The following is a 12,568-nucleotide window of genomic DNA, read 5'->3' as shown; positions in this document are numbered from 1 at the left end:
AAAAGAAGTTGGCCGTAGAGGCAAAAACTCACAGTAAAAACTTTTAAAAATATATCCGAAGCAGAAAGCCTGTGAGGGAGTCAGTTGGACCGTTAGATGATCGAGGGGTTAAAGGGGCACTTAGAGAAGATAAGGCCATCGCGGAAAGATTAAATGATTTCTTTGCTTCGGTGTTTACTGAAGAGGATGTTGGGGTGGTACCCGTATTGGAGAAGATTTTCATGGGTAATGATTCAGATGGACTGAATCAAATCACGGTGAACCTAGAAGATGTGGTAGACCTGATTGACAAACCTGAAGAGTAGTAAATCACCTGGACCGGATGGTATACACCCTAGAGTTCTGAAGGAACTAAAAAATGAAATTTCAGACCTATTAGTAAAAATTTGTAACCTATCATTAAAATCATCCATTGTATCTGAAGACTGGAGGATAGCAAATGTAACCCCAATATTTAAAAAGGGCTCCAGGGGCGATCCGGGAAACTACAGACCGGTTAGTCTGACTTCAGTGCTAGGAAAAATAGTGGAAAGTGTTCTAAACATCAAAATCACAGAACATATAGAAAGACATGGTTTAATGGAACAAAGTCAGCATGGCTTTACCCAGGGCAAGTCTTGCCTCATAAATCTGCTTCACTTTTTTGAAGGAGTTAATAAACATGTGGATAAAGGTGAACCGGTAGATGTAGTATACTTGGATTTTCAGAAGGCGTTTGACAAAGTTCTTCATGAGAGGCTTCTAGGAAAAGTAAAAAGTCATGGGATAGGTGGCGATGTCCTTTCGTGGATTGCAAACTGGCTAAAAGACAGGAAACAGAGAGTAGGATTAAATGGACAATTTTCTCAGAGGAAGGGAGTGAGCAGTGGAGTGCCTCAGGGATCTGTATTGGGACCCTTACTTTTCATTATATTTATAAATGATCTGGAAAGAAATACGACGAGTGAGATAATCAAATTTGCAGACCACACAAAATTGTTCAGAGTAGTTAAATCACAAGCAGATTGTGATAAATTGCAGGAAGACCTTGTGAGACTGGAAAATTGGGCATCAAAATGGCAGATGTAATTTAATGTGGATAAGTGCAAGGTGATGCATATAGGGAAAAATAACCCATGCTATAATTACACAATGTTGGGTTCCATATTAGGTGCTACAACCCAAGACAGAGATCTAGGTGTCATAGTGGATAAGACATTGAAATCGTCGGTTCAGTATGCTGCGGCAGTCAAAAAAGCAAACAGAATGTTGGGAATTATTAGAAAGGGAATGGTGAATAAAACGGAAAATGTCATAATGCCTCTGTATCGCTCCATGGTGAGACCGCACCTTGAATACTGTGTACAATTCTGGTCGCCGCATCTCAAAAAAGATATAATTGCGATGGAGAAGGTACAGAGAAGGTTTACCAAAATGATAAGGGGAATGGAACAACTCCCCTATGAGGAAAGACTAAAGAGGTTAGGACTTTTCAGCTTGGAGAAGAGACGACTGAGGGGGGATATGATAGAGGTGTTTAAAATCATGAGAGGTCTAGAACGGGTAGATGTGAATCGGTTATTTACTCTTTCAGATAATAGACTAGGGGGCACTCCATGAAGTTAGCATGGGGCACATTTAAAACTAATCGGAGAAAGTTCTTTTTTACTCAACGCACAATTAAACTTTGGAATTTGTTGCCAGAGGATGTGGTTAGTGCAGTTAGTATAGCTGTGTTTAAAAAAGGATTGGATAAGTTCTTGGAGGAGAAGTCCATTAATGGCTATTAATCAAGTTGACTTAGAAAATAGCCACTGCTATTACTAGCAACAGTATCATGGAATAGACTTAGTTTTTGGATACTTGCCAGGTTCTTGTGGCCTGGTTTTGGCCTCTGTTGGAAACAGGATGCTGGACTTGATGGACCCTTGGTCTGACCCAGCATGGCATGTTCTTATCTTATCTTAACACAGACTAATGCTGAAGGGTATAGCAAACTTTCTAAGGTCCATGGTTAGCCAAAAGGGCAGCCCAGTGACAACTCTGCCAGTGAATTCCTTCTGCACTTGATTCATTTTCTTTTCACATGAGAAACATTGATATTCCCAAAATGAATTGGAGGCCTCGTTGTGTTATTTCTCCCAAACAGGTGGATTTGGATGTAACATTACCAGGAGAGGGGGGGAAGGATCGTCCCTTCAAGGCATCAATAAAGTTTGTTTCCCGGGTGAGCTGGCATTTACTCCATGAAGTGCTCACGGGACGGACTATTCCAGAGCCTTTGGAACTGGACAAACCAATTAGCACCAACCCGGTACATGCTGTGGATGTGGTGCTGCGGCACTTACCCTCCATGAAGTAAGTTTCTGCCAGCTAAACTGGCCTGACTGAGTTCTCTGAATGACACCGAAGTGGTCAGAGTCGCTGTTACAGAAGGAAATTTAAAAAATGTGCAGAAAGTCACAATTTAGTGAAACAGAAGAGGCCATGTTTGCAACTGTTTACATTTAGTTCAGATTGTTTTCTGTATACAAAAATGTTTAGATAATTTCTTCATTTATTTCTGTTTTTCATGTCAAAAAGTAGTGTAATCTGTATCCATCCTTAAAGTTAACAAAACCTGTAAAAGAACAATAAAGTTGTCCCTAGTTAGTTGAACCTCCCTAGAATCTCCGCAGAAACATATCTGCTTCATATTTCTTGTTGTGTCACGTGGTGGGGGAGGTTTTGTAGTAGTTATGGAAATATAGAATATGCTTTGTGCATATTTTTCTCCTTTTAAAGATACACACCTGTAGGACGCTCCTTCTTCTCAGCACCTGAAGGATATGACCATCCCCTGGGAGGCGGGAGAGAGGTTTGGTTTGGCTTCCATCAGTCTGTTCGGCCTGCTATGTGGAAAATGATGCTCAATATTGATGGTAAGGATCGAGACTCTGTTTATGTACTTGCAAGAGATTTTTTTAAACAAAGCACAACTGGAATTAATGTTAGGAACAGGGTCTTGCCAACAAAAATGTGGAACTGACATTCTTTTATAAAGCTATCTGCCAAAAGTTATTAGGGAGACGGTAGGAGAGAAGTGGTTTGTATAGAGCATGTAGATGGTTATTGGAGGCTTGTGATGCTAAGAGCTTGCAGGGTTTTGTTGTATTTTTATTGATGATTTTGATGTAAAACAAGATTTTATTTTTTTTTTTAATTTTATTTTTATTGAACTTATTATAATTCATTACAGAAGATAAAACACAGATAAATCTCCAAACAATTAAACAAAACATAAATTCCACTTTACAGAAAACATCTTTCCATCTCATCTGTGATAATCTAAGACTGGTACTGAAAGTAATAACGAAACCTGTCTAATGTGCAGAAAGAAAAGAGCAGTATTTCATAAGCAATTACCAACAATTAACTGTGTCTGAACTATATATTCTTTAATTGCTCCTTCCTTATTACTAAGGTATTTTATGATGGAATCAGGCATCTAGGTATTCTCGCAGCTGATCTGGATAATTAAATACGTATCTTGAATTCTGATATGTTAGAATACATTTGCAAGGAAAACGCAATACATATTTTGCACCCTTTTGAATAACACTTTCTCTCATAGACAAAAATTATTTTCTCCTCAATTGCGTGGTTAATGAAACATCTGGAAAAATTCTAATTGGGGATCCATGAAACAAGGAATTTTGATTTCTAAAATATAATCTAAGTATTAAATCCCTTTGAGAAATATCTGCACACTGAATAATTAAAGTGGCACGATTTTTAATCTGCAAATCTGAATACTTTTCTAACAGCTCAGATACATTTATATCCTCATTTAAATTTCCTTGAATTAGTTCTGGTCCATCTGTACCTTCTATTTTCTGAGTTATATAATATATCCTGGATATTAGAGGAAGTGAATCCTCTGAATACTTTAGAATATTTAATAAATAGCTTTTAAACAGTTCTCTAGGAGACAACAGATGAGTCCTAGGAAAATTAAGAATTCTCAAATTTGCTCTTCTAATTTGATTTTCCATCTGTTCTATTTTACTTAATTGAAATTTCTCTGATTTAATTAAATTTACTTGCACTTTTTCTACCTCTTCCATTTTTTGTTCTAGATTTATCACTGATTTCTCTATTTTTTCAGTTTTTATCTGCAAGATTTTATTGTTATCTAAACTTTGTTGAACTGTCTTAGTCAAGTCATTGATAGACTTTTGGATTGAAAGAATTAAACCACCAATTTCCTCCATAGTAAATTTTGTAGGAACAATTATTGATACGCCAGCTAGCGTTTCCGCCTGTCTACCTTCCATCTTTTTTACCGTAGAAGCCAAAACGGTACTACTACCCTGATTCTGGCTTTCTACCCCTTGGGATTCTGTTCCCACTACCCCCCTTTTATCCGAAGATGATAAGAAAGCCAGAGTTTGGGTGGTATCCTCGAATGTAAATTCACCTCCTCCTCTTCCCGTTGGTGGTTCAGGTGTTAGAGGAGCACCAGGGCTTAATGATGTCTCACAAGATTGAATTTGTTTTTTTTTAATGTTCACTGCTTTGGGAAGTGTATGCAGGTGGGGAGGCAGAATATAAACCAGTAAATTAAATGAACCACATTGACTTATCTTGTGGACATGAACTAAATCTTTTATCAAGGTGGCTTGTATGGCTGACCTTTCTTATTCTGATTGCAGTTACTTGTGTTCCCCCTCCATTTATCATGAAACTGGATCTGCCTTGCTTATGTTTTCAACCGTTGTGGGAACGCCACACTAAAGTCAGAATGAGGACGTTAAATGCAGGCAGTAAAAGTTGCTAAGTGAATGCTAGAAACGTTTTTGGCAGAGTAAAAGGCCTTTTCTCCCTGTTCCTTTTATGAGAGGAAGGAGTTACATGGGATTGGTATTTTGCATACATTTATTTATTTATTTGTATGGACATTTTGTATGTTGCTGTTCCATTTATAGATCACCTTGGTTTACAAAGTGACATTCATAGTTATAACCATGATTGGTTACACATTTAGTATTCCTGTACAGGCATTAAAATCTATCTAGAGAGTTTTCTGTAACATATCAGTAACTGGTCTAGTACTTAAGGTAAGGACCAGATAAACGTTCCTTCTCATTTATTCTCTCAGTGGGTACATTTTTGTTGTTCTTGACTTTGTGGCTCTCTATTTTCTGGTGTTTTAAGTTAGTTTATACGCATTTTTGAATGACTGTGTCTGTAGTTTGCATTTGAATCTCTTTCTGTTGGGTAAAATGTACATGTAGACAGAGCCATCAGAAAGGGGTGTGGTGGACCTATGTCAGTGTGAAGTTTGAAAGCAGTGGTCCTTTTGATGCTTTTTAAACAAAAAGGTTTAAACTAGGTTGTTAAGTGAACAAGTGGAAGTCTTGCTTTTTGGTGTTTGTGCATGACGGGAGTGCAACCTTCCGTTCGGCATCAGTATTTGACATGTCCATAAATAGAATAAATCTCCTCTTCCCTCAAGAATTTATTCGAGCAGTGGTACTTGTCTGACTGTAGGACTTGTGCCACCCCAGTCAAATGATGCACAGGAGAAGATTTGCTCTCTGTTTCTAGCCACCTTTCCTTGTCTGTTCAAGAAGTTTTTTAGACTAGTAAGTTAAGTACCCTCGACACTGACACTTACATAAGACTAGTTAGCCATGTATGTGAAAGAATAGGGAGGCTCTCATAAGCCCTGAGAAATGCAGGCGCTCAGTGTGGTCTTTGGGTTTTGTTTTTCCCTTTCTCTGCTCATCTGAGCGCCCTGCATAGCTGCCTTGTTACGGGTTTGAATGAGTTAGAGGGCGAGTGATGAAGCAAATGCAGGGAAAGCTTAGAGCCCTGAAGGTCAGGAGTCCAGCTCTCTCCTGCAGGTCATCACAAGCCAAGAAATTTAGTCAGAGATTTTAATTTAAAAGGAAGGCTGGGCCAACAAAAAGCTGTTGCAGTAGGTGAGCTTTTCAGAGCCACCAGATCTAAAGGAGAGAGCCTGTGTACTCTTGGAAGCTCATGCGTGCTTTTTTTGGTCTTCTGAAAACTAGCAGAACCCACAAAGACTCAACTTTCTCCTGGCCCTGCCTAATGACTCAGTTGTTTTTGAAGACGCCACTTTTAGGGTGTATTTTCAAAATGATACTGTGGGGGAAAAAAAAAGCCCAAGCTTAGCAAACATGTCCTACTTAAATTAGCTTTGAAGTTCCACCTCCCAGAGCACTGAATAGTTAATACTCTTGGGGGTCAGGTCAGACTTGTTCGGGTTGCTGCTGCACGAGTGTGCACTCATCGGGCGTTGCTTTATTTAACGTGCAGCTCGGTCCTTGATGAACGCCGGAAGACAAGTCTTAGCTTGTTAGTAGTTCACTAATTCTTTTGTCCCTCAGTCAGTCAGGGTTAGAGGAAGCCCTTCAGATTGCTGACTTACTCTCTTAATGGTGAACAGGATAAAGGCGTAGGAACAGAAAATTGAAATGATGCTGGACATCGTCCTTGGGCCCACAACTTTCTTTGGCTTTCAGATTTCTCTTTCTAAACGAGAGGGAAAAAAGCTTATTAAATGGAAGCCGTACTTAAATATAAAAACAGCAAGACTTTACTGCATTTCCTCAAGTCAGCCATTGCAGTCCTGTTACTGTGATTTATTAAATATGAATTGCTGATAGACATTTACCCCCAGCTTATAAGTGTGGCGTAAATAAGGGCCTTTAACACAGACAGTAACTAACATTTGAAGTGAATTACTGATGATGTAGGCTAAAATTATATTGAATATTTTCCCAAAAGTAAGAAATAAGAAAATTCTTAACAGTGACTAGAAGGGCCTACCTAGGTAATGTATGTCATGTGTTCCAGCTAAAGGGAATATTCCCTCTGTTTAAGGTTTTTTAAATATGTACATCAAAAGCCCTGTTATCAGATGCAATGAGGAATAATCCATGCTGAATTATACAAGTTTTCAGGAAAGAAAACCTAAGTTCATATTTTTTTTACTTCATACAGTATTTATTGAAATGCCACAATTAACAGTATAAGAACATCCATAATCTCCACTGCACCCACCCACACCTCACACCCTTGTATTTTAGCATTACATCGATAATATCCAATGGTGGTAGTAGTGAAAAATCTTGCTGCTTGACATAAATTTCAGAAGCTTTTTGATGCAACTTGTCAATGTCTGTTTGCCGGCAAGTCAATTGCCTTTTTCAGGAAACATGAGAGCAGCGAAAGACGCTACGGCTCATTTTGTCTGCCCATCCATACAAGCGCTCAGCTCGCCGATCCCTTCTCTAGGGAAATATCTCCTTGCATTAGGATCTTTCATCCCCTCCTGCAGCAGTAGCCCAAGCCACTTTACATCTTCAGATGTGGAGGATCTGTCTGCTTGTGCAGGCTTTTTATCATTTAGAATCGGTGTTGACCCAATGTTACTTTCAGTGATGGCGTTTCTGTCCTCCGCTTGTTGATGGAGCATTAGTAGGGCATGGTTGCAGGATAGGTGAGAGTGGTACTCTTTTAAAGAGAGAAAAGGGCCACCTCCATGAACCTCAGACTCTAAACCCATAGGCAGTTGGGTGGGGGAAGGAATGCTCACCCTCCCCTACTCTCAGGACTGGGAACCCCCCCAGCAGCTGTCACATGCTTACAGGCTCTGTTGTGCTCTGCCGCCTCCTCCCATATTCGCTTCCTGTTGTAATGTAAACTCGGGCGACAGGGCCTGTTGGCACTGAACTCTCCAGTCACTGCTGTGGAGCTTGTGCGGTGGCAGTAGGCCCAAATACCAGCATGGCAACAGTGATGACAGTCTGGCACATTTGAAAATTTGGCACTGGAACAGTTGCCATTGCTTAAATTCTGGCTTGTAGCATCACAGATGTTCCTTATAAATATGCCATTTGTCCCCTGTTGATTCTTATGGCTCTAAGTTTGGTGATTTCATTTAAACAAAGCAAACTAATTCTTTTTAAGTGAAACTAAAATCTGTTGGTTTGTAAATAGCTTGCTGCCTTTGGTTTTCTGCCAAGGAAGACAAGTAGTACAGCAGCATTGTGGTTTTGGGCTAGCACTTGCTTTGCTCTGCTCTGCTTGCAAATGGTGCTTTTTTGCAAATCTCTTGGGTATATTTTCTTGTCTAGAAGCACTGTAGAAATGCTACTGCAAACCCAAATACAGTGTACACCGACCTGCACACTTTTGTGTGCGCAGCCATTAAAGAATGCATTGAAAGGATTCATCTCATCTCAGTGTGACCAACTATGAGTCAAAACATAAAAGCAATAGATCTGGCACCAAACTAAAACAGTTTTACCTTAAAATGCTACCAAATGAAATCTGTTTGGTCATAAATCTAGCAGCAGGAACAATAACAAAAGGAAGAGCTGGTCAATATGCAAACCTGATGTCAGAATTTTAGTGGAAATAATCTTAATGCCTCTTGCCTCGCAATGGGCTGCGAGCACCTTCGTGGAAATGCACGGATTCAGATCATTTAAGTGATGACATCGAGCTTGCATATTTATTTATTTATTTATTTATTTATCAGGTTTTATATACCGTCATTCAGCTTTATTATAAAGCCATCATAACGGTTTACAAGCATATTGACCAGCTCTTTTTTTTGTTTTTATTGTATGTTCCAATAGAGGCACCTGCCTCATGAGGTCAAAAAGAGGCAGCAGGAAGGCTTCAGGGCTTCAGAATGCCAGATAATTTGTGCAAACATTCTTTGCATCTAAAAAAAAATGCAGTAATGTTTACAGTTTGCTGCCTTATCTACAGCTTGACATGGAAACACTTAACCAATATGATCTGCTTTAAAATAGGGAGCCCAGAACAATCTTTTTAACACTGCTTCTAGTCTCAAAATAGGCTTTCAATGGAAAGGATTAAACTACAGCCAGCGTGGTGATCCAGTGGTGTCTACGTCATATCTGGCCTTGTTCTTTTTCCAGTGACAGAAAGCTGAGGTTGCCAGGCTAGCTGCTGGTGGTGGGGAGGTTAGCCATGTGTCTTCATTCAGTAGAACATTTCTGTAGGCATCAGGCACTATGTGTCATACAAATTCAGTGGTCTGATAGTGACACATGATGGAAGAACATTTTCTGGTGTTTTTATGGGCTTGGACAACTGGAAACATTTCAAATTTATTGCTTAACCCTCCTACAGATTAGTGTAAAATGTCTTTTTTTTTTTCTATTTGCTGTTAAATAAGACGCTCTATTCAAATGGACATTTTTGTGTAAAATATCAACTAGCAAAATTCTGAAGCTCAAGCTGGACATGATATGAGGAGACAGAGGCGCATGGGAATTGCTTCATTTCTTTTATGGTTCAAGCATATTTGGGTCAGATGGGTGATGCACTGGGTGGATCAGAAGCCCCTTAGCTGCTGATGACTTTGTCAGTGTGATTTAGAAATGGATGGAGTACTTTGCAGATCTCTGTAAAATAGGAACCTGACCCTAGTACACATTTATTTATTTATTTATTAAATGCTTTTATATACCGACTTTCTTGATACAAATCAAATCAACTCTGTTTACATCGAACTAAGCAGTAACTATAACCAACCAGTCAACCAGAAACAATTTAGAGGAGCATAAAGTTACATTATAACAAGGATGCCTTAACTGGGAGAAGGAAAAAAAGAGGGGGAGAATGAAGATAAATTACTATATACAATGGAATATGAGAGGGAGGCAGAGAGCCGACCGCATGATGACTTGAGAATACGGTTAGAATTTGTTTATTTACATGAGTGACGGAATAGTTGTAAATCAGGCTGTTGTGCTATTGGCGGGGAAGGCTCGGGAGAACAGCCAAGTCTTTCGTTTCTTTTTGAAAGTTTGTAGGCACATCCCGAGACTGGTAAGTACTTTTTTTGACATGGTTTAATTTTTATTGGGGGGGGGGGGGGGGGCTCGATTGTAGTTAAATTGATACTTGATTCTGCTTCTGGAGAGGGTTGGGTCCTTTAAGGGTTTGGGTGCTACATGGATCAGTTGAGTAAAGTAATAAAACACAGACAAGTTTCCACAGGTGAGGTCACCAGCAGGATAGCGACAGGAAGGTTTATGTTGTATCTTGACTCCTAGTTCTCTGGCTTCGGTTTTATTTTAAGACATAATTTGTAGTCTGTATGGAGCAATGATTTACAACCCTTTCAGGAAGGCTGGGATGACTTGCATGGAGGGACCATAGTTTAAAACCCAAACCTCAAATTTTGGTTAATGACCTCACCATTTTTGGTGGCTATGGTGATAAAGTATTGATCTTGTAAGAGTGAAAGTTAAAGATGAGAGTGCCTGTAATGGCCTAACAGCAGAGGTGGTGGAGGAAAGCATTTTTAGCCAGATATGCAGGGCAGTGGTAGGAAGAGAGTGTTGAGATGAGATGGGGTGGGTTGAGTCGCACATGGGACAAAGTGGAGAAAGCTCCACTGGATGGGCTCATTTGGTCTGTCATCCATTGAGTTACTATGTAATGGTGAAATCCAGAACCCTATTTGAATCTAAATATTTTCTATTAGTATTTTATGCACCTAAGAAACCTGAGCTGGCCAGTCTGCTACTTGTCTTGCTAATAGATGATAGCTTGCAGCCTCAACTTTTTCTTGCGTGTGGCCAGACCTTAAAAACGTGGACTGATTTTTGGTTTTAACTGTACCATACATCGCTTAACTTTTGAAAGGTGACATTCTGATTTTTAAGGTGAAAGATCTTGTTCTTACTTGGTAAGATTATATAATAATTATTTGTAGCTAACCTTTTCTGATGATAAATTGATGCAAGAGTTTTGTACCCTGCTTTGCAATAAATGTTGGCTTTGACTTCCATTTGTGAAAAACTGATTCATAATATAAAAACTAATAACTCTCTTGCTGTTGAACTCATTATTTGCTGAGCAGAGTTCCATGAGGTAGAAAATGGTTTTAGTTTTTAAATGGCAGTGATTTATCGGTGTTAAAATATAAATTACATTACATTTATTTATACGCTGCCCTCCTCCTTACAGATATCAAAATACAAGCAAAGCACCTCGCTGCACTCCCTGCTGTGTCTTGTATGTGGAGGCATAGGAGCTGAAAGGTGTAGAATATGTGCATATACATTTTTCATTATTTATCTTTAAAGGAAAATGGGAGCAGAGTAATGTCCAGTTTGGGGTTTTATGATCTCCCTGTTTTTTTGTCAACATATCCTTTTTAAAGATTAAATATATTATTTCAGAGCCTTTAATCCGAGCTGTTTTTAATTGATTTGTAATGCCTGAGAGTGACTCACTGTATCAAGAGCTCATTGACATCTTGCTATATGGTCAGCTCCAGAGCTTAAGAAGAGCAAGGCAGGCCAAGATTGGTCACCAATTGCTTTTTTTTTTTGTCCTAGGGTGCAAGGGATCTAGAGCATGAACATAAGGCTTGCCATACTGAGTCAGACCAAGGGTCCATTAAGCCCCAATATCCTGTTTCCATCAGTGGCCAAACCAGGTCACAAGTACCCGGCAGGATCCCAAGGGGTAGAGAGATACCAAGCTGCTTATCCCAAGAATAAGCAGAGGATTTCTGCAAATCTACCTTAATGGTTTATGGACCTTTCCTCCAGGAACTTGTCCAAACCTTTTTTAAACACAGCTACACTAATAGCTTTCACCACATCCTCTGACAATGAATTCCAGAGCTTCATTATGTGTTGAGTAAAAATATATTTTCTCTTATTAGCTTTAAATGTATTACCCAGTAACTTCATTGTGTCTCCCCTGGTCTTTGTACTTTTCAAAAGAGTATACAATTGATTAATGTTTACTCGTTCCATTCCACTCATTATTTTACAGACCTCTGATATCTCCCCTTAGCCGTCTCTTCTCCAAGCTGAAGAGTCCTGACCTCTTTAACCTTTCTTTATAGGGGAGTTGTTCCATCCCCTTTATCATCTCAGTCGCCCTTCTCTGTACCTTTTCTAATTCTGCTATATCTTTCTTGAAGTGATCACAATACTCAAGATGAGGTTGCACCTCATTATGAAATTTTCTGTTTTATTCTCCAATTCCTTTCCTAATAATCCTGAGCCTTCTATTTGCTTTCTTGGCTGCTGCTGCTGCTGCACACTGAGTAGAAGATTTCAACGTATTTTCAACGATGACACCTTGATCCTTTTCCTGTCCAAATTTAATGTAAATCAGTTAGAGGTTTGCTGTCAGTTTTCAGGTGGATTAACACTATCTCAAGGGCTGTAGGGATAATAAGAATGAGACCCGGGTCAGAGCCCACCTTAGACGTGTGTGGTTGCACAGTGCACGAGTATAGGCCTGCCTTATCCCTTTTCTCAAAGCAGGTTTTTGTGCGAATTTCTTAGTGCTGCTTTCATTACTAAAAGTACTCCTTGGTCTCGGCATTACATTAACCTCTGCTGAAAGAATGTTGCAAGGTTTTATCAGGCAGCACTGACATGAACTCTTGTACATCCTTATGCAGCTCCAACACTGCTCTCTGCATTAATGGTGGGGGTGGAAGGGAAATAGAACCAAAAGGTTACTAAGAGCCAAGAGAAACAGATAAGTATGAGAAAAAAAAAAAGAA

General features: G+C 39.4%; 1 protein-coding gene across 3 annotated transcripts in view; it reads left to right on the top strand.

Annotated features, from left to right (window-relative positions):
• Positions 1–12,568, top strand: part of AGO3 (argonaute RISC catalytic component 3) — a 77,925-nt gene that overhangs the window by 21,015 nt on the left and 44,342 nt on the right. For all 3 annotated transcript variants that reach the window (XM_029572097.1, XM_029572098.1, XM_029572096.1), the window contains exons 4-5: positions 2,129–2,337; positions 2,764–2,900. In XM_029572097.1, the coding sequence (XP_029427957.1) occupies positions 2,129–2,337; positions 2,764–2,900 (346 nt within the window). The remainder of the gene's footprint in view (positions 1–2,128; positions 2,338–2,763; positions 2,901–12,568) is intronic.

Source organism: Rhinatrema bivittatum, chromosome 11, assembly GCF_901001135.1.
Source record: "Rhinatrema bivittatum chromosome 11, aRhiBiv1.1, whole genome shotgun sequence".
Lineage (NCBI taxonomy): Eukaryota > Metazoa > Chordata > Amphibia > Gymnophiona > Rhinatrematidae > Rhinatrema > Rhinatrema bivittatum.
This window is presented reverse-complemented; position numbering and strand designations above follow the sequence as displayed.